Source organism: Aquarana catesbeiana, linkage group LG08, assembly GCF_042186555.1.
Source record: "Aquarana catesbeiana isolate 2022-GZ linkage group LG08, ASM4218655v1, whole genome shotgun sequence".
In the NCBI taxonomy this organism is placed as follows: Eukaryota; Metazoa; Chordata; class Amphibia; order Anura; family Ranidae; genus Aquarana; species Aquarana catesbeiana.
The window spans coordinates 90,047,859-90,071,201 of NC_133331.1; the positions used below are offsets into that span (position 1 = coordinate 90,047,859).

A 23,343-nucleotide genomic window follows, 5' to 3' on the forward strand; every position below is an offset into this window, starting at 1 on the left:
GGTGATGAACAGAGGGACAGAAAACAATGTCCTGATTGAGATAAAAGGCAGAACTAACTTGGGTAGTTCTGGGCCTCAGCACTATTCTGTCCTTGTGCAATACCAAAAAGTCCACAACCTCAGGCACTCACTAACAAAAAATTAAAGAGGAACGTCAGTCTGCTCACATAATTTGTAATAAAAACATCCTTGCCATTCTGGAGCTTCCCTCCAACCACTTTACATGTTATTTTTTATATATACTGTGATCCTGTACTTGCCAAATATGCTGCAGAAATCTCCCTCCACTAAGTCTGGCTGCAACCATTTTAAAGGTGGGCAGCCGAAGCTGCTGCCTGTTCACTTCCTGGATTTACACACACACAGCACATCTCCAGCTCTCATTTGCCCTCTTATTACTCATCCCCCCTCCCTTCCTGGCAAACTCTCACCAGAGTGAGAGTGAGTGAGAGAGTGAGAGAGAGCTGTGCATGATGTCATAAGCCTAGGCTAATGATCAGACAAGAAACAAGACGTGGGCTAATATAAGGCATTTACTGGCAGAAAGATTTAATAGAAGTAAAAAAAAAAAAAACTGAAGGTCCGCTCGCTTTAAGGCAATACACCTGTAGGTGGCAGTATAACCTGAAGGTTTAAAGGGGTTGTAATGTAAACCCTCGTGTTTTTTCTCCTTAATGCATACTATGCATTAAGGTGAAAAAACTTCTGACACTCACCAGCTACCCCCCCCCCGCCCCTCCCCCGTCTTACACACCTGAGGCCGTACGTTCCCTCTAGGGAGATGCGCTCTACCTCTCTGTCTGTTGTCTCACCTCTTGATTGGATAGATTGACAGCAGCGCAGCCATTGGCTCCCACTGCTGTCAATCAAATCCAATGACGTGGTCAGGGCTGAGTCCTCCATGATGTGTGAATGTACACAAAAGCAGGACTCAGGAGCACGCCCGCACGGGTGTCCACCTTAGGGGAGCCTTATCCAATGTGGGCACTCGATGCAGGGAAGAGCTACCAGCGCCACCGGGGGACCCCTGAAGTCGAGGATGGGGCCACTCTGTGCAAAACAAACTGCACAGTGGAGGGAAGTATGATACGTTTGTTTTTTTAAACGAGGGTTTACAACCCCTTTAACCACTTGACCTCCAGAAGGTCTTGCCCTCTTCACGACTAGGGCAGTTTTTGCTATTCAGCAATGCGCTACTTTACCTGGTAATTGCGCGATCATGCAACACTGTATGCAAATAGCAATTTGTATCTTTTCACATAAATGGAGCTTTCTTTTGGTGGTATTTGATCACCACTGGGTTTTTTATTTTTTGAGATATAAAAACGAAAAAAGACCGAAAATTTTGAAAAACAAAAACGATATTTTCTACTTTTTGTTATAGAACATATCCAGAAAAAAAAAAAAAATAATAAATAAAAAATTTCTTTATAAATGTACACAAAAATGTAATCTGCTACAGGTGTTTGGTAGAAAAAAAAAATTCCAATAAGTGTATATTAATTAGTTTGGGTGAAAGTTATAGCGTCTACAAACTATGATATATGTCAAACAAAAAGGAAAAATGCGGCCCATTCCTAATAAATAAGCGCTCATGTGGCAGTGAAATTTTAAGCATGCACGCCTTAATTAGGTGTAAAAAAACAAACTGAAAAAAAGCCAATTAAAGGCTACAGCTGCTACCAAAAGAACTGGCCCAAAGGCCAGTACAACAATTCAAACACAACAAAGTCCAGCAGACCAAGGCAGCGCTATATGCACTTTTAGAATTAATTAGGTGCTTAATCAGAAAAGACCTTTACACATTGCATTTCTTGTCCATAGTCTATTTAAGAAGGGTGCTGTATAAATCACACTGAAGCAGATGAGAAAGTCCAGTAATTATCCGATTCAGCAAATCCAAAAAATTCAGGTTGCTGTCACCAACACCTCCCCTCTGTCTGGACAGTGCCGATTGGCCCTGTGCTGATCACACGCACTCTCCCAAGAAAAATAAAAACCTCTCTAGCTATACACACCAAACTGAGCATGTGCAGCCTGAATCCATAGACTCTGTTATCAGGAAATTATCAGGGGACAGTGGAAGGAGGGGAGAATCAGAGAAACCAGGATCAAACAGCCTTTTTACACAATGCAGAGGATTAACCCCTTAGGTTTCACAGTGAGTATAACAAGCATGCTTTACTGCATATACAGACTGATTTTACTGCTGTGGGTTCAGCAACACTTTAAGCTTGCTGAATCTTTAAGGCTCCATTCACTCAGGCATTTAGCCATGCCGCAAATTCACAGAGGTAAGTACCTACTGAATGGAGCCTTAGGGCTCTTTCACACGGACGATCCGTATGTCCGTTTTTCATCCTTCCGTTTTCGGATGAAAAACGGACATACAGTCATCCCTATGGAGCGTCGGATGTCAGCGGTGACATGTCCACTGACATCCGACCCGCTCCGATCCGAAAAGTGTAACGGAGGAAAAACCTACTTTTCCATCCGTTTTCGGATCGGATCGGATGACGACGGACACTACGGACCGTCATCATCCGATCCCCCCATAGGGGAGAGCGGCGCTCTGACAGGTCCGTCGCTGCACAGCGTGCAGCGATGCACCTGTCATCTTCCTGCTCAGCGGGGATCGGCGGAGCTATCCCCGCTGAGCAAGCGGATGTTCACGGGGTGGATCATGACTGATCTGCCCCGTGTGAAAAAGGCCTAAGTCTTCATTTCGTTTTTCAATACTTTTTAGTTTCTTTTTCACCAGCAAATGCACCAAGTTAAAAAAAGGGCTAAAAAGTAGACTAAAAACTAAACAAAATAGATAAAGTATTTTCAGCCCATCCACAGACAGCAATATAAAAAGACCGAAGACAGTGGGAATAGGACTGCAAGGCATTACTTTTTGCTAACTGGAAAGTAAACAGATATGAAAGAAAACTTAGAAGTAGCTAAACCCAACTAGTCTTAAAATGCACCCTTCCCCCTCCCAACACCTTTGCCGACTAAAACCTGGTACACACTTAATGTTCTTCTTTGTTTAACCCGGCGATGTTGTTGGGGCAATCTTTCCCACTGTGCTATTGCATACTGACAAGGGACCCCCCCCCCCGACTTTTGGACAGGGTGTAACCAGTTTCGACTATGTAAGAAAGATGTCTATACATACCTTTTGCAAGCCCGGTCTGATCACATGATCTGACTCCCCTGTGTCAGTCAGTGGCAGCTGCAGGGGAGAGAAGGGAGCGCAGACAATGGATGAGCCAAAGGAGCCTACAGTTGACGTCACTGCTCCCAGGCATTCCTAGCTATTGTCAAGCACGCTCTCCTCTGAAAATAGGTAAGCATATACATCTTGTTTACACAGGTAGGTCAGCATAGCTGTTTGGAGGGGGAAAGGGCGTTTTTAAGGCTAGTTAAGTTTAGCCTGGAATTCTACTTTATTGCCAACCATGCCATGGACATACAAGTAGTTAAATGACCTGTGACTATACTTACCGAGATTCTCTTAGGGACAGGTCTATTTTATTTCCAACAGAGAGTATGCAACACCTGGAAAAGGAAAAAGAACAATCACGGTTGGGCTCAAATTAAATAGGATTTTTTTTAAGCCTGGACAATTCAAACTAAGAAAAATATAAAAATAAAATATATAATAAAAGCTGCCCACTTCAGGATTGTGTGAGGTGGCAACCTCCTATCTTGCTTTCCTCACCATCTTTCTGCTCCGTCTTCTGCTTAATACTTTATGCCTCCACTGTTGCCTCAGCTTTCTTAAAATTTAATTAATCAGCTTCTTACATATATCTGGATAAGACACATCCAAGGTTCCAATTAGACTAGTCACTTTGCCCTGGAAGCAGTCTAATGCCTCGTACACACAATCGGACATTGATCGGACATTCCAACAACAAAATCCATGGATTTTTTCAGACGGATGTTGGCTCAAACTTCTCTTGGATACACACGGTCACACAAAGTTGTCGGAAAATCCGATCGTTCTGAACGCGGTGACGTAAAACACGTACGTGGGGACTATAAACGGGGCAGTAGCCAACAGCTTTCGTCTCTTAATTTATTCTGAGCATGCGTGGCACTTTGTGTGTCGGATTTGTGTACACACGATCGGAATTTCCGACAACGGATTTTGTTGTCGGAAAATTTTATAGCAAGCTCTCAAACTTTGTGTGTCGGAAAATCCGATGGAAAATGTGTGATGGAGCCTACACACGGTCGGAATGTCTGACAACACGCTCCGATCGGACCGTGTGTACGGGGCATTAGCTATACCCATCTAAGATCTGGATTCATGCATAAATTACTGTAACTGCTACAACTGATCCAGCAAATATACAAATACTTAGGAAAACGTATTTCATAATAAATTAAAAAAAGCCAACCTTACAAGCATTCCAGCGGTGAACTTCTCCAAGGAGATCTCATCATAGCAGTCATTTAATTGGAAGAAACTAGCTCTTCCGGTCTTTCCAAATGGTATGGTTATCTGTAGGCCTGTACTGGGAATTACACTCTTTACGCAGCCAAAAGTGATACAGCCCTCCGTCAGAGCATCAAGGTCTATAAAGATAGATCAGTATTTCATTAAATACAAGATGTTCAAAGGCAAAGGAGGTGCCATCAAAGAAAGTTTATTTCACACAAAGTTTATGTTGCATTGACATTTTAAGTTTACATTATGGTTAGCTGAAATGAAAAATCCCTAATCACTTTGAAGAAATCTATGGACATACATGACAAATTTACAAGCCATGCAGAAATTACATTTGCAACAAATAAAAGAATATAAGCATCAGCACTGCTAATATACACAAATATATCACTGATACAGCTGTATATTACCTATTAATGACAAAGAGAGCTTTTTACGAGAGTCCTCTACGTCAACCACAGTGGCAGACAGCGCCTGGCCTGGTCTGAAATGTTTCTCTGGACGCTTTAAGACCTACAAAAGACATGGGATGGAATGATTTCTTCTCATCTGTAAACAGATGGTCTTATGAGAAAAATATGATGCCCATACCTTAGCAGAAGATGACAGAAGCAGATGTTCTACTGTGCCACGAATACCGGGAGAGATCTCTACCTCCAGACATTGCTTCTCTTTGTTATACTGCACAAAACAAGAGAGACAAATAGTGCAAGCTGGTACATATACTGAAAAACTAAATAGCGCCAAAAAAAAAAAATAAAATAAGCGTATATTGATTGGTTTGCGCAAAAGTTATCGCGCCTACAAAATAGGGGATAGATTTATGGCATTTTTATTAATATATATATATATATTTTTTTTTTATTGGTAATGGCGGCGATCTGCGATTTTTATCATGACTGAGACATTGCGGCGGACAGATCAGACACTTTTGACTCTATTTTGGGTCAAAAACAGCGACCAGTGCTAAAAAATACACCAATTACTGTGTAAATGTCACTGGCAGGGAAGGAGTTAAGCACTAGGGGGCGATCAAGGGGTTAACGGTGTTCCCTCAGCATGTTCTAACTGGGAGTAGTAAATCCCTGTCATGTTGCTAGGCAGAACAGGGAAATGCCTTGTTTACATAGGCATCTCCCCCTTCTGCCTCTCCGTGCCACGAACCTGGGCCACCGGCGGACATAGAGTCCACGGGACTCGTGGCCATGCTTCCACGGCGCGCGCCCGCTAGCCTCGGATGATGCAGCGACATACAGGTACATTGTTTTGCGCAACCGTGCCACTTTGCCGATGTCTATCGGCATAAGACACACACTATATATATATATATATATATATATATATATATATATATATATATATATATATATATATATATATATATATATATATATATATATATATATATATATATATATATATATATATATATATACACACACATACATACATACATATATATTTATATATATACATACATACATACATACATACACACACACACACACACACACATATATATATTTATATATATATACATATATACATACATACATACACACACACACACACACACACACACACATATATATACACACACATATATACACACACACACACATATATACATATACACACACACATACATACATAATAGGATTTTTAAAAACAGCTTACCTGTAAAATCCTTTTCTTTCGAAGGACATCACGGGACACAGAGCCTCAGTAATTACTGATGGGTTATATAGGTATCACTGGTGATTGGACACAGGCACACCCTATCAGGAAGTTCAACCCCCTATATAACCCCTCCCCCTTGCAGGGATACCTCAGTTTTGTAGCCAAGCAATATAGTGTATTAACAGAGGGGCGGGACCTCTGTGTCCCGTGATGTCCTTCGAAAGAAAAGGATTTTACAGGTAAGCTGTTTTAAAAAAATACTATTTTCTTTCTTGAACATCACGGGACACAGAGCCTCAGTAATTACTGATGGGATGTCCCAGAGCAATGCTACCTGAGGGGGGGGAACCACAACCAAGTAGGGTGCAATCAGACCTGAGGACCCTGTACCGCTGCCTGCAGCACACTACACCCAAAGGCGATATCCTCATGCCTTCTCACATCCACCTGATAGAATCTGGTGAATATATGAACTGAAGACCAGGTTGCGGCCTTGCAGATTTGAGCCATAGAGGCCTGGTGATGCACTGCCCAAGAAGCACCAATAGCCCTTGTGGAATGTGCCTTGATCTGAAACGGGGGAACCTTCCGTTTCAAACCGTCAAATGATCAACTGTCGAATCCATTTAGAAATGGTAGCTTTTGACGCTGCCTGTCCTCTATTGGGACCCTCTGGCAGCACAAACAAAACATCCGTCTTGCGGATCTGAACAGTTGCCCCTAGATAGGCCTTAACTGCTCTTACTACATCCAACGAATGTAGAGATCTCTCTTCCGGAGAACAGGGATCTGGAAAAAAGGAAGGTAGAACAATGTCTTGGTTTAAATGAAAATCAGAAACCACCTTCGGTAAAAAACTAGGATGAGGGCGTAGTACCACTCTATCCTTGTGTATAATCAAATAAGGCTCCTTACAGGAAAGGGCTGCTAATTCTGATACTCTTCTAGCAGAAGAGATGGCCACCAGAAAAATTAACTTCCTTGTCAACAAGACCAAAGGAATCTGACTTATTGGTTCAAAAGGCTGTTTCTGTAACACAGCCAGAACCAAGTTCAAGTCCCAGGGGTTTAGGGGCGCTTTAACCGGAGGATTAAGACGCATCACCCCCTGCATAAAATTTTGGACCAAAGAATGCGAAGCAAGTGGCCGCTGAAATAATACTGATAAAGCAGAGACCTGGCCCTTGATGGTACTCAAGGCCAGCTTCATCTCTAATCCTAATTGTAGAAAGTCAAGGATTCTACCTATGACATATTTCCTGGGATGCCAACCTCTGGATTCACACCAGGTTATATAAGCTTTCCAGACTCTATGATAAATCATCCTGGAAGCTGGCTTCCTTGCATTAATCAAGGTAGATATGACAGGACCTGAGAGCCCACGACTCTTCAGAACGTGGGTCTCAATAGCCAAACCGTCAAATTTAGCGTTTGTAAGGCAGGATGGACCTTGAGATAACAGGTCTGGGCGTACTGGTAGGGTCCACGGGGGACCTACCGTCATCCTTACTATTTCTGCATACCAAGTCCTTCTGGGCCAAGCGGGGGCCACCAGAAGTACCGACTTCCTTTCCTGCCTGATCCTGCGAAGGAGTCGTGGTAATAGCAGAATAGGCGGGAATGCGTAAATCAGTGAGAACCGATGCCACGGAATCACCAACGCATCCGTCCCGCATGCAAGAGGATCTTTTGTCCTTGCCACAAATCCGTCTATCTTTTTGTTGAATCGGGATGTAAAGAGATCTACATCTGGAACCCCCCATCTTTGGCATATGGCCCAAAAGACGTCGGGATGCAGAGACCATTCCCCTGGAAGTAACTGCTGGCGACTTAGATAGTCCGCCTGCCAATTCTCTATTCCCGGGATGAAAACTGCCGATATGCATGGCACATGCATCTCTGCCCAGACTAAGATCTGGTTCACCTCCTTTTGATCAGCTCGGCTCCGGGTGCCTCCCTGATGATTGACATAAGCCACTGCTGTGGCATTGTCGGACTGGATCCTGACCGGACAACCCTGTAGCCTGATAGTCCAGGCTTTTAGAGCTAGATGTATCGCCCGGATCTCCAGAATGTTGATGGGTAAGGTCCTCTCTGTCTTGGACCATACCCCTTGGACCGCAGCCTGTTCCAGAACTGCTCCCCAACCTGACAGGCTGGCATCTGTTGTTACCACCGTCCAGGTAACCGGTAGAAAGGATTTCCCCTTCTGCAGGTTTTCGGGTATGAGCCACCATTTTAGCCTCTGACGCACCGCATGCGACAGGTGCATCGGAAAGTCTAATGCCTGAACTTTCTTGTTCCAGGTCGACAGAATACTGTGTTGCAGCATTCTTGAGTGAAACTGAGCATAGGGAACTGCTTCGAATGAAGACACCATCTTCCCTAGTAGCCTCATACAAAGGCGGACTGAGGGACCCTTCTTGGTCCTTACTGCCAGAATCAGCTCTCTTAAAGTAGCGATTTTTGCCTGGGGTAGAAATATTTTCTCCTGGCTTGTATCTATAATCAGACCTAAATACTCCAGTCTTCTTACTGGTTTTAGGAAAGACTTTTCTAAGTTGAGGATCCAACCCAGGTGTTCTAGATACCTAACTGTGGTCCTCAAGTTTCCATTCAAAGAGGCTACCGACCGGTCTATCAAGAGCAGGTCGTCTAGGTATGTTATGACAGCTATACCCTGAGCCCTTAATCTGGCCAGAGGAGGAGCCAAGATCTTTGTGAACACTCGAGGTGCAGTGGCTATCCCGAAAGGCAGAGCCACAAACTGGAAATGGCACCCTCCTACCTCGAAGCGCAGAAACTTCTGATGAGCAGGAAAAATGGGCACATGCAGATATGCATCTCTGATGTCTATTGATGCCAGAAATTCTCCTCCCTGCAGGGTGGGAACTACTGTTCGAATTGATTCCATGCGGAAGGATTGAATCCTTAGGAATTGGTTCAGATCCCTTAAGTCCAGAATGGGCCTGACATCCCCATTTGGCTTTTGGACCGTAAAAAGGTTGGAATAGAAGCCCAATCCCTGGTCCTTTGCGGGAACTATCATAATGACCTCCTGCGACAAAAGTCGCTCTAACGCTAGAAGGAGCGACTGCTTCTTCTCTGGGTCTCTGGGAACACTTGATCTGAGGAACCGAGGAGAAGGGAATTCCTGAAACTCCAGCTTGTACCCTAAGGTTACCATGGAGATTACCCATCTGTCCTGGAAGTCCTCCTGCCAGAGCTCTGAGAACTGTCGCAGTCTTCCCCCCACTCGAGTGAGCGGGGGCGCCCCCTCATGCAGAGGTCTTAGTGTTTTGCCTAGTAGGCTTCTTTCCCCAGGACTTCTTTTGTCCCTGGGGTTGACTCTTGTCTCTGGACCCCGATGGAGGCGGCCGTCGAGACTGCCTGGAGGCTGAAGCCCCTGGCGCTGGGGAAAGAGTCCGCTTGAAAGAGGGACGCTTACTCTTCTTCTTGACAGGTAAGAGAGTGCTTTTCCCACAAGAGATTCTCTTGATATAGTTATCCAAGTCCTCTCCAAACAACCTTGCACCACGAAATGGAAACCCAGCCAGTAGCTTCTTACATGGTGCTTCGGCTGATCAATTTTTCAACCATAGGATTCTACGTATATGCACCAACCCCAGTGAAAGACGGGAGGTTTGCACGATAGAATCTCTAATGGCGTCAACCACAAAGCATAAGGCCGCTGGAAGGTTAGCAAACCCCTGGGCCTGCTGTTCAGGTAATACTTTGATGACCTGCTTAACATGGTCTCTTATGTATTGACAGACGCCAATCGCTGCTACTGCAGGTTGGGCCACTGATCCTGCTAAGGAGAAAACATCCTTCAATAGGGATTCCATCCTTTTATCTACAGGATCCCTGAGCATCTGAGCATTGTCTACAGGACAAGTCAGGCTATTATTTACGGAGGAAATGGCGGCATCAATAGCCGGTATTCCCCACATTTTAATAAACTTTTCTTCCATCGGATAAAGTGTTGAAATCTTTCTCGGCGGAAAAAAACGTTTGTCTGGGTGATCCCACTCAGAATAAGTAAGTTTACTTTTCAAGTAAAGTATGAACAGGAAAAGCATGTGCTGCTTGGAAAGGTTTCAGTGACCCCAAAGCAGAAGAGGATTCTTTAGCAGTTTCAGGTATGGGCAACTTAAATGTGGATCAGACCAATCCAGTGAGAATCTGCACTAAGACTTTCTCCTCTTGGGAAGTCGCAGAGGGTCCCTCTCCACCTGAATCTTTCGAAGGCTGGGGATGGGGGGGGAGAGGCTGGTAACAAGATATGCCTGAGCGGCTATCTTCAGAGATGGCGGCCATTAGGCCGCAGAGCCCGGTGGTATAACCACTTTCTAGACCCCTGTGGTCCCTCTCTAGCCTGGGGGGAACATTCAAACATGAGAAATCCCCCCATCCATCTTACCTCTTTGAAGCCTGCTTGAGACGCTGGGATACATGTGCAGCGATGGAAAACACTGAGACAGACAGTCAGCATGTGCAGGTTTGTGCTCTTGGCAGCCCCCGGTGGTCACAATAGGCATAGCATGCATTTACCTTAAAGGAGAAAAGCCACTAGAACTCAAAAATTCTGTGGAATCTCCTCTTACCTTATCCAGCTGCAGGGTGCTGTTTACACAGACCCAATCTTCACCTCTCACGGTGGGCTCCGTTTGAAAAAACCGTCAGAGACTGGGGCCCCCTACGAATAGGGGGATCCAACAGTTCTGGGACCGTAAAGCACCTCGCCAGAAATTAGGAAGTTTAAAGCCATTTTCTGATCTGCGGGGTCCAGCTCTCTAAAAAGAGAAGCGTTACGGGTAAAACCTCGTTTCTTCGGACACGAGGCCCGGGTACCATTCAATTCGGCCATGAAAAGACACTTTGAATGGATCCGGTTCGCCTGGCTTGCCCCAGTATAGGATATCCCCTTTGGAGCTCAGCACAGGACATCTTTACACGTCCATCACCTAAGACACTGGCGTAAAAACTGAGGTATCACTGCAAGGGGGAGGGATTATATAGGGGGTTGAACTTCCTGATAGGGTGTGCCAGTGTCCAATCACCAGTGATACCTATATAACCCATCAGTAATTACTGAGGCTCTGTGTCCCGTGATGTTCGAGAAATATATATATATATATATATATATATATATATATATATATATATATATATATATATATATATATATATATATATATATATATATATATATATATATATATATAGTAACATGGTAAAAGATTAGTTGACAGCTTAAATCTTACAGAACAAATCCAGCAACTGCCCACTGGTGATGGGCTTTGGTGTGTTTGAAACCTCACGTGCCTGATCACGCCAGGAAGCTGACACTGCACACGCTAATCACAGGCAGCGAGACATTTCACAGTCCGCAGCTGCACAGATCGGGAAAGGTCTCACTGCCTGTGATGAGCGCTGTGCAGTCTCGCCTTCCTGGTGGGATCAGGCACGTGAGGTTTTGAACACGCCCTAGCCCATCACCAGTTGCTGGATTTGTTCTGTAATATTTAAGCTGTTTCACCACTCCTCCAAGAAGTTATAATGAGTATCAGGAGCATAGCCCAGCACTTAGAAGCCAAACAAGTAATTAAAGTGTTTATTAAGCCACTCTAACCTGTATACATCATCAGCACTGCCTCCTATTGCAGTGTCCCTCTGTGTATGATTTATAAAAATAAATGTTGCAAATACCTAATTTCAGTGCCGAGATCGCGATCACATGACTGTCTAGCTCTTTCCTTTCCTCCTCCGACAGATGCAGCGGGAATGGCCGAGATTCCCCCGTTGACGTCAGTCTGGAGGAGAGGAGGAGAGAGAGCCGGCCGGTCATGTGATCGCAATCTTGGCTCTGAAATGAGGTATTTGCAGCATTTATTTTTTTTAAATCACACACACACACACACACACACACACACACACACACACACACTGCAATAGGAGGCAGTGCTGATGGTGTATACAGGTTAGTGTTATGCAAGCAGAAGGAGGGGGGAGAGTGGCACTGTCACAAGCAGACAGGCAGGGAGGACGACAAGAGTAGAGAGGAGACAGATACAGGGCTGCGGATGACAGAGGCACATAAAACGGACCACATTGTCAGGGATCAGCAGCCATGATATACCGTGGTCAGTTTACAGGAGGGAGGGGAGAAACTGGCATGATCAGCCAGGTTTTTTTTAGGTGTTACAAGGGGCCAAATGACACAGCACAAACACTGTGTCATATAGCATACTTTAAAAGAGCAGGATTCAATTTTTTTGGGTTAACATACGCTTTAAGGCCTGCTAGAAGAGTGGCATACTCGTCTTCAACAAATTAGAACATGTTGCATGAGACCAACAACTACTAGCTAAATACTGGATAAATGAAAACTTTCATATACATATTACAGATTTACCTTGACTACATAGCAGGTCACCATATCACCCGATGAGTACGTATTCAGGGGTTTTTGTTTTTCAACTTTCACTTCAGTATTCAAAAGACTGAAATAAAAATACATATAAATAAACAAAACAGCTAAATAACGGGAAGCCAAATCAACAAAAATATATATCCATCTAAACAAAGGCTGCCAAGAAAAAACAAAAACAAACCAATTTGCCTTTTTAAAGCCATACTACACTAAATACAGATGTCATAGTAACTAGGGCAATCTACAGCATTTTTCCACCTAAAATCCTGGCTAGTAGACAGGATGGGGGCATCCACCTCTTTAATATATTCATTTTAAAGAAGACCTAACTACGAAGTACTAAGAAAAAATATGTATGATCTGCATACTTGATCCAGGGCAGTCACTAGGTATGGAAGTATGAAAGCCAAACAACTAGCATGTTCCAAAGAGTATTATCTATTTTTCTCAGGAATACATTTTCTTTGAGGTGTTCCAGTCAGCAACAAACAGAAGATAGTAATTTGGCAATCAACTGGGATTTTTTTTTAATTAATTTTTTTATTGGAATTATACTTACCTTGTCTTGCTGGCATCTTTGCCCAATCTTCTTCTATATTCGGCACCTTCGGCCAACTTGATTAGCTGGGCTGTTGTAACTCACAAGCATAAGCACGGTGTTCATTTATCCTGAACTCGAGGCATGCTGAGACTGTACATTGTGCTGTACATTCAAGGGAAGTCTACGAACAGGCAGTTAAAATGTTTTATTGCAGAAGAATTTCTAAAGCTGGAGAGTGCAAAATCTGGTCCAGCTGTGCATGGTAGCTGTTACATCCACATTCCCTCTAGTGGTGGCCAGAGGTAGTGCGGGTTGTGAAAGTGTATCACAGCCAGTCTTACTTGCGTAGAATAAGTCCCCCTCATACCCAAAGTCACAGACCACGCCTCGGTTAGCTAGTCACTTTGCGTTACCGTGACAGTAGCCAATCAGCTTCTAACTTGGTTTCTATGTAGAGCTGCACCAGATTTTGCACTGTCCAGTTTTACCAATTCAACCCCAGCTGTCTTCTGCAATAAAGATCATGCCTGCTTGCATTTTTTACCCCCATTTTAAAGTATAGTTCTGCTTCTATTTTCTTACAGATTTTGCTTTGTGCAAACACAGATGGGTGAGACATTATCTTACCTGGGAAGAACACTGAGTTCAAGAACAGACTGCATCAGGTGTGGGTGAGTAATAGGAAGGAACCTGTCATGCGATACACGTAAAGCAAAAATATTAATAAGGGCACATAGAAATTATCCATCTATAGATCTTCATGAATAATCTGAAGATAGCATACTTGTGTGTCTTGATATCTCGTCCTCCTATCACACGACAAGTCAAATTCTGCTTGGGCCTAAGCTTGGATGTTGGCTGGGCGCCTGCAACCACATTCTCCATGATCTGAGAGGCGTGGATGGTACCCGTTAGTTTATCTGTAATAGACACCAACACGCTGATGGGCTTGATGCTTTTCACAGTCCCAGTGATCACTTCTCCAATAAGTGGCTTTCTTTTCGTAAAATCCAGTGGCATCTTGACTTTTTCCCTTCCTGAGCTGGTATTCTGCACTGCCAAATGGATTCCATGTTGATCAGCATCCACTGAGGATAACGTCACAGAGATCTTCTGTCCTACATTTAGCCTTTCCGATTCAAACCGGAAAGTGTCGTTAAAGTGTCGTTTGAGTGGGACAGCCACCAGCTTTGAAGTATCTTTCAAAGACGCCACAGCAAATTCTTCTGACAAATGCTGTACGACTGCAGAGTGCACGGATTTTTCTGCAAACTGGTATAAAAAGCAAATTGCAATTTTAATTTTTTAAATAAAGCTGTACAAGAGCGAGGCAGTGTTTTTTATTAATTACAAAAACGGAAACAAAACCATTTTTTTTCAAAAAAGATGCACAATAAATCCGGAGGTTTCCACCACAGTACTTTTTTCTACTACTGGATGTCCTCTGTCTGAGGGCCAGCAACATTCAACCCACTTTACCTGAGCCCAGGTCATCCTGGACCCATCTCAGTCTGTGACTGAACAGTCAAAAGAGAAACAGCACAGTGATAAGATCATCTCTCTAGCACTACACTTTCTCTCAGAATATGGGCTTATTGTACTGCTTCTTTCTCTCATGCTCCAGGACGACTGTACAGGGATGGCAAGAGAGCAATACAGGGTACACCTAAAGTGTAACTGAAGGCGGAAATCCCCCCCCACCCCCATTTTGGATAGAGTAAGGAAGGGTCATAACCCATCTGTTTTTTTTTTTCCCCATCTGTGTCCCATTGGGGAGATTAACCTTCACTTCCTGTCCCATAGCCAAAAACAGGAAGTGATAGGAAATTCCTCCAAAATGAGGGAATCCCAGTGTGACACCAGGGTCACCAGAAGTAGTATTTCCATTGGAAATAATTCCCCTCTATTTGTCAACCCAACGTTTGGGATTATCTTTTACTTTCACCTTCGATGATAATGGCAAGCAGGACAAATAGAGAAAGTAAATCTTCCTGATGGGGCCAAAGACAGCTATAATAACTGACATGTTTGAATCCCTCTCTGCTCTAAACAAAACAAAAAAGTTTTTGCCTTTAGTTACATTTTAAGTACTTACATTGCTTTCATTTAAAAATACATTTAACCACTTGTCTACTGGGGACTTTTACTCCCTTCCTGCCCAGGCCAATTTTCAGCTTCCAGTGCTGTCACACTTTAAATGACGCACGGACATGCAACAATGTACTATTAAACTTCTATAATTTTCTTCACACAAAATAGAGCTTTCTTTTGGTGGTATTTAATCACCACTGGGTTTTGCTAAATAAAGTCCCAAAAAAAAAAAAGTCTTCAAAATTTGCAAACAGGTAATTTTTCTCTTGCACCGATACTGATGAAGAGGCACTGATGGGCAGATTATCAGTGCAGTCCCAACAGTGCCGGCAATCAGTGTCCATGTCCCTTTTACAGAAGCCGGTTATCGGGGCTCTCTTCTCGCTGTCAGCTTGAGGAAAGGAGTGCCGATAACTGGCTTCTGTTTACCTGCATGATCAGCTGTGATTGGACAAAGCCGATCACGTGGCGGTGTCCAATCACAGCGATATTTTTGGCGGGCAATAACACTATGGAAAGAAAACATTTTTTCTTCATTTATTTAGTTATTGATTTATTTTTGGAGGGTGGGGGAGGGGAACGATAGGGAGAGGGAGGGGGTTCTGTGTATCACCCTTGCAAATGACATATACATAATGTTATTACGTAGAAATGTAATAGTAGTTTCCTTCATTTCTTCATTTATTGTTTTCTTAAGAGCCATGAGCCAAAAGCCGAGCAGGCGTGCCAGGTACATATGGGTGTATTGTAAATGTGTTTGCTGAACTTGACAATTAGATTTTATATAGTGTATATGTAAAGTTCTTGTTTTGTTCTGTTGTATATTAAGGTTTATGAATGTGTTTATAACCACTTTAATAAGTGGTTATAAATAACTAGTAAAGAAACTGGTATTGAGAGAAATATTAGGGCTGCCATTGCTTCTTGAAATACTCGTACTATAATGGATGTTAGATCAGTTTAATCAGAGTATGATCACTATTTCTTCTACTGTCAGCACCAAAACAAATGTGTCAGCTAACAATTTTACAGCACTCTTTGGTCTCCTGAACAAGATCTATTACTTTTTCTTTCAGCACTCTCACATTTTGAATGACAATTACTTAGTCATGCAACACCTATATGACATTTTTGGCCTTTTTGTCACACAAATAGAGCTTTCTTTTGGTGGTATTTAATCACCACTGGGTTTTATTTTTTACGCAGTAAATGAAAAAAAGACCGAGGAAGGTGGAGTTGGAGCAGTGGCTGCTAGTTCCTACGCGGATCTGAGGGATACGATTTATGGATGCTGGATTTCACATCTTCTGACCCGATCACGCTTGAAGAACACAGCTATGTGGTAGCCATTCCACCAACTTTGCCCGTCCGGGCCTACCTCAATCCAGCACCACCTAAGCCTGATTGACTCCACCTGGCGTATGCCTTGTTGGGTCCACCGAGTCCGGTAAGCCTCTTCACTTCTATTTGGTGGTGTGTGGACCTTTGTTACCGACGATTCATTCTCCTGTGGAGATTTGTTCCAGAGGTCTTTTATATTTCCCTCCAGTGATGGTCTCTGATAACTCATGACCTTTGAATTGTCAATCTATAGACTTTATTTTGGGACCTTTTCTAGCGCTACACTTATCTTGTTATTTGGACATTATTTACACTTGCTGGTTGTGTTAGCTGCTGTGTCCTTCCTTCTTTGTGGGAGCGCAGAATTATTGTGTATTTATTCTCCTCAGTCTTCACGAGGGAAATCGGGGGGCTTCAGTAACCAAAACTGCAGTGTTTATCCTCATGACACATCACAGGAAGCACTCTCATAGCTAACAGAGGACAGAATTATAAATAGACTTGGGAAACTTAACATTAATAAATCACCGGGACCAGATGGCTTGCACCCGAGGGTACTTAGGGAACTCAGTAAAGTAATTGCTCCTAATTTTTACTGACAGTCTACTGACTAGAATGGTACCAGCTGATTGGAGAAAAGCCAATGTAGTACCAATATTTAAAAAGGGCCCAAAATACATACCTGGGAATTACAGACCAGTTAGCCTAACATCAATAGTATGCAAGCTCTTGGAGGGGATGATAAGGGACTATATATAAGATTTTAGTAATGAAAACTGTATCATTAGCAGTAATTAGCATGGATTCATGAAGAATCGTTTTTGCCAAACTAAACTAATCTTTTAACTTTCTATGAGGAGATGAGCTGCCATTTAGATAAAGGAAGGCACGTAGATGTGGTGTATCTGGATTTTGCAAAAGCATTTGACATAGTTCCCCATAAACGTTTACTGTACAAAGTAAGATCCGTTTGCATGGACCATAGGGTGAGTACATGGATTGAAAACTGGCTACAAGGGCGAGTTCAGGGGGTAGTGTGATAAATTGGGGGTAGTAGGAATGGTCAGGGGTGGAAAGTGGGCTGTCCCAGGGACCAATCCTTTTTAATTTATTCATAAACGACCCGCAAGATGGGTTGAACAGCTCAATCTCTGTATTTGCGGATGATACTAAGCTAAGCAAGGCAATAACTACTCCGCAGGATGTGGAAACCTTGCAAGTAGATTTGAACAAATGGGGTGGGCAACTACAAAATGTAAAATAATGCATTTGTGTGGCAAAAATATGAATGCAATCTACTTGATGAGGGGAGAACCACTGGGGGAATCAAGAATGGAAGAGGACCTGGGTGTCCTAGTAAAAGACAGGCTCAGCAATGGCATGCAATGCCAAGCTGCTGCTAACAAAGCAAACAGAATATTGGTATGCATTAAAAGGGGATTAACTCCAGAGATAAAGCAGTAATTCTCCCACTCTACAAGACTCTAGTCTGACCGCATCTGGAGTATGCTGTCCCGTTCTGGGCACCAGTCCTCAGGAAAGATGTGCTGGAAATGGAGCAAGTACAGAGAAGGGCAACAAAACTAATAAAAGGGACTGGAGGATATTAGTTATGAAGAAAGGTTACAAGCACCGAACTTATTCTCTCTGGAAAAGAGACGCTTGAGAGGGGATAGGATTTCAATTTACAAATATTAAACTCCCTTCCGCGGAAAAGTTTTTGTAAGACATGTGGCCACTCATTAAAATTAGAAGAAAAGAGGTTTAACTTTAAACTGCGTAGAGGGTTCTTTACTGTAAGAGCGGCAAGGATGTGGTTTTAGCAGGCAGCATCGGTAGTTTCAAGAAACTATTAGCTAAGCACCTGAACGACCACAACATATAGGGATATACAATGTAATACTGACATAAAGTCACACATATAGGTTGGAAGGTTGGAGATGGACTTTTTTTTTTTTTTTTTTTTTTTAAACCTCACCTACTATGTAACTATGTGGCATGGATGAGCACCAATATGGCATGGATGAGCACCAATGTGGCACGGATGAGCCATGGATGGGCACAGATGACATGAATGAGCCATGGATGGGCATAAATGAGGCATGGAACAATGCTCCGTCATGGAACAATCATAGAGGTAAAGGGCCCCTGTCATTGGCCCTTAACCCCGATCCGTGACGAGACCGGTCCAGAGGACCCGACGGTCACGGACATTCCCGGGTTACGTGCCCCAGGGGCGCACGGGAAGTGCAATTCTGGGAGGACGTCATTGTACACCCTCCCAAAATTAGCTGACCGCGCTGTAGCCATCATTCCTCTATGGCCCGATCGGCAAGTGGTTAAGCTTACCTGCTCTGTGCAAGAACTTTGCACAGAGCGGCCTCTCACCTCTTCTTATGGGGTCACCTACTGGTACTCTTAACGACTCCTTCTCTGCGTGTTCCCCCATAGCAAGCTGTGTGCTATAGGGCCACACATCTAGGCAGGCTCCTGAGCCGGGCTGTGTGCATCCATAGACACATGCAGCTTGGGATCCACCCCTGTGATTGATTGACAGCAGCGGGAGCCAATGGCTTCCGCTGCTGTCTGAGTACCTGTGAGAACAGGGAGACCAGTGCTGTGCTCGCCTGTCAAGAATAATGACAGGAAAGTATTTAGGAAGGGGGAGTACCAGCTAGTTAAGAGTTTTTTTTTCACCTTAATGCAGGAATGCATTAGTGTAAAAAAACTTTTGACTTTAGAACCACTTAAAGTCCAAGGTTAACAACTCCACTGTTTTTTCGGCACACAGATTCAGCCATTGTAGTCCCCAAGAAATAAAAGAAAATTTCACTCTTAACTTTTGAAGTTTTAGGTGGATTTGACCTTGTAATTTTGTAAACAGAATTTCACAGCAACAGAAAAAAAAAATACTTACACTCTCTTTACATTTCTTTAGTAAAGCTTCTTCCATGGAAACATGAACGTGAGCTTTTAATATATCAACATGTAGAATCACAGCCTTTACTTTCTGTCCCAGAGTTAAAGGTTTTTCTGCAATATAAACAATTTCAAAAGATTTCTAGACAGAATATGTTTGATGAGGCTCGGCAATAAGCAAATGCATTGCACCTAAAAAGATGCAGCTGGCACCCAACATTCTAGAGCCTTGCTGCAAATGGAAAAGTGTGCGACCCTTTACCCTAAAACAGCTGCTGGTTCCTACAAAACAAACGACCAGCTTTTAATCATTACATAAATAAGCAAAATCCTGCCCAACAAAGACTGAAGACAAGAGCTGCCTGTGTCATTGAGGCATCTTGTGACCCATGGTAAGCCAACACTATTAAGCTCAGCTTATATGTTAAAGGAGAATTTCACCTTCGTGAATATGTCACACCCATATTTAGGGTGCAACAGGTTCAGCATCTGCCTCCTCCTCCGTCCGGAACAGCGGGTCAGGGATCTTCTCCCCACACCTGCTGTTACAATTCAAAAAGAACGTGGGCCGTGCAGGGCTCCGCGGACATGGCTGCGTCATTCATTCGCAGATCCCTGTGAATCAATGAACTACCATCAGCCTTTGTGACCGACGGCTTGTAGTTCTCAACTAACTGATGAGCACTCTGGGTAGTTCATTGAGCTTCCTGTCATTCAGTAACTGCCTGCCCGTATTGGAGGTACAGGGCAGACAGCTACACTGACAGTCTGTAGGAGCCTAGCATTACATCCACAATCTGCTGTTTGTGGGTGCAATGCTATACAGCAGGGATATGCAATTAGCGGACCTCCAGCTGTTGCAAAACTACAAGTCCCATCATGCCTCTGGGCGTCTTGCTATGCCTCATGGGAATTGTAGTTCTGCAACAGCTGGAGGTCCACTAATTGCATATCCCTGCTATAAAGGGCTCCTTAAAATAAAAAAACCCACACCACACTATAAAAATACACATTTTTGTACCTGCAAAAAATAGATGCTTTCATTATTTTGTTGTAAAAGGCGAACTTATTCTCATATATTCTTATTTAGACATGAGTTAAAGCATATTACCTTGTTCCTTATGTTGCACAGCTGATATTTTCTTTGCTCCAGGGACTTGGCTAGTGCTGAACAGAACTGAACCATTATCTTCCAGTTTTTCAACAACAAGGACCAAGTTTTTCCCTGGTACTACAGAATAGATTGTCTCGCCCTCATCCAGTTCTTCTAATTATTAGAAACAATAAAATAAAACAATAAAATAAAAAAATGTCTCACAGGAATAACAACTAGTCCTAACCAAGTTATAGCCTATAATGCCAACAACATTTTGTACCTGTATAATGCACATAAAAAATAATAAGAAAACAACGTCAATAAAAACCTGACAGCATTATAAAAAAGACAACACACGCATAACACTCTCCTTGTGTGAATCTAGAACAGTGAGCGGTTTAGTCTAGCTTTATTACTTTCCTCATGAGGTGGGTAACAATATCTTATGATTTTTCGAATCTTCACAGCACTGGACGGGAATAGCTTGAGCCTTTTCAATTTTTAATTTTCTTGTTCTAGAAATTGGGATGTGTTTCATTGTTTCTGTAAGCCTGTGCCAGGGCTCTGGCTGTTGTAACGGCTTCACCCTAATGCATGCTATGCATTAAGGTGCAAAACCTTCTGTGCTTCAGCCCTGCCCAGCCCTCCTTTTTCTTACCCGAACCCGATCCAATCCAGTGATGTGCATGAGCACAGCGGCTCCTGCTGCTGTCTCCCTCCCCATTGGCTCCCGCTCCTGTCAATCAAAAGCTGTGACATGGAAGCAGGGGACAGGGCAGTCCTGCCGTCTGTGTCAATGGATGCAGCAGCGGGACTCGGAAGCGAGCCCGCACGGGTGCCCCCCAGAGAAAGCCGCTTTCCTTGGGGGCACCAGCAAAAAAGAGGAGGGTTCTGGAGCGCCAGCAGGGGACCCCTAAAGACAAGGATCAGGGCTGTTCTGTTCAAAAGCATTGCACAGAGCAGGTAAGTATAAGCAGGTTTTTTTTTCTACTAAAATAACAAAACACAAGGGTTTAATATTGCTTTAAAAGGCCATTTTCATACTGAGGCGCTTTATGGGCGCTATAGCGCTAAAAATAGCGTCACTCCTATCTCTCCAGTGTGAAAGCCTGAGAGCTTTCACACTGGAGCGGTGCATTGGCAGGACATTAAAAAAACTCCTGCAAGCAGCATCTTTGAGGCGCTGCTAAAGCGCCCCTGCCCATTTAAATCAATGAGCAGCTCTTCGGCAGCAGCACTTTGCGGGCGCTTTTAACCCTTTTTTGGCCCTGCCAGCAGGGGTTAAAAGCGCTGTTAAAACTACGATAAAGCGCCGTTTCACCACCGACGCCCCCGTGTGAAAGTGCCCTAAGATTCTATACACTAATTTACAAAAATAAATGCAAGTTGTAGTTGGCCTTAGTGGCTAGATTAGGGGTAGTGCAGAGCTTGACAAATTTGCTTTGAATCTAGGAGCCAGCTAAAAAAAAGTTAGCAGTTTGTGCGGGCAATAGTAACATGGATATTGCAATTGATGTTTTTATGCGTAGGGCCTCAAAAAAAAAAAAAAAAAATTGGGGTGGGGGATTTTGTGTGCGTGGGTGTAACTTTATTTTACAATTAAAAATAAATAATGACGATTTGATGATTTTTTTGGGGACAGGTTCTCTTTCTAAAAAGACCCTGCATGTCTCCCCTGTGCTCCACTAAATGTAATGCAGTTCAGATCGCACTGCATTACATTCTTTCCCGGCCATGCTGGCCGGGGAAACTCAACGGGGACCCGGAAGTGACGTCATAAATGTTGCTCCCGGGTCAGAAACAAGATGGGGAGGGGAGTGGGCGCTTTTTAACTCTCCTCCCTCCCCTCCACCCTGCAGCGCCTGCTATGCTGGTCCCAGGCCCGCAAATGGGCAAGCGGAGCCCGAAAGCCACCCGTAGCAGGGCTCAATATAGGAAAAAAAAGATAAAAAATACCTGCCTGGTGCCCAGAACTGCAAGTCTCGAGCATCAGGCGATACAAATTGTGCATCTCTCCAATAGTGAATGGGCCCAGGCGCCAGGACACAATTTCTAGTCGCCATGACGACCTGGTGCCTTGGATTTGTCGAACCCTGGGGTAGTTATTTCCTTTAGTGAGATCACAGCAACAACTGCTTCCACAGAGAGTAAGGGAGGGAAATTGCCTGTACTTTACAGTACTGTACTGCACACCGATTGTGCAGGCAATCAGGTTCAAACCAGCCCCAGAAAATAACAGGTGGAAGAGGAAGGGTTGGACTGGATGCTTTGTGTCAAAGCAAGACAGATAGTTCAAAGAAAGCTCACCATTTTTTTTCATTAGGCTCTTACAGAACTGCAGCTCACTGCAACACTGGCCGATCAGGGAGAATCCATCAGCTGAGCAGTCATCAGGGGCACATTCTGACATCTTTAGAGTCAACAGGAAGCGTTTTTTTTGCTCATCAATGTTTGTTACTTTTGCAACAACCGTCTGCCCTTGCACAAAATGGGCACCGATTTCAGTCACAAACTTGTCACTGACTTCCTAGTGTAAAAAAGGGAGAAAAAAAAAAGTCAAGTCTACACAAGCACTCTGCAGTGCAGCCATAGGCTGTTGTAACCAATCAGGATCCAGCTTTTGTTCCCTGGGAAGCTGAAGATATCTGATTGGCTGCTAAGCACAATGGCTGCACTTTGTTTCAGAATTCAGAAAGTAGCATCGCAGAGGCCATATAATACAATATGCGCAGGAGATGACTGCTGTAGTCACATGCAGTCTTGTCATTCTGTGTTTGGCTTTTTTTTTTTTTTTT

General features: G+C 43.6%; 1 protein-coding gene across 1 annotated transcript in view; it reads right to left on the minus strand.

Moving 5' to 3' along the window:
• Positions 1–23,343, minus strand: part of PDCD11 (programmed cell death 11) — a 94,743-nt gene that overhangs the window by 24,413 nt on the left and 46,987 nt on the right. Inside the window, exons 17-26 of the mRNA XM_073596121.1 lie at positions 22,856–23,075; positions 20,564–20,719; positions 19,451–19,566; positions 13,886–14,373; positions 13,729–13,791; positions 12,543–12,630; positions 5,036–5,125; positions 4,855–4,957; positions 4,395–4,572; positions 3,493–3,546 (exon numbers count right to left, since the gene is read on the minus strand). Coding sequence (XP_073452222.1) covers positions 3,493–3,546; positions 4,395–4,572; positions 4,855–4,957; positions 5,036–5,125; positions 12,543–12,630; positions 13,729–13,791; positions 13,886–14,373; positions 19,451–19,566; positions 20,564–20,719; positions 22,856–23,075 — 1,556 coding nt within the window. The remainder of the gene's footprint in view (positions 1–3,492; positions 3,547–4,394; positions 4,573–4,854; positions 4,958–5,035; positions 5,126–12,542; positions 12,631–13,728; positions 13,792–13,885; positions 14,374–19,450; positions 19,567–20,563; positions 20,720–22,855; positions 23,076–23,343) is intronic.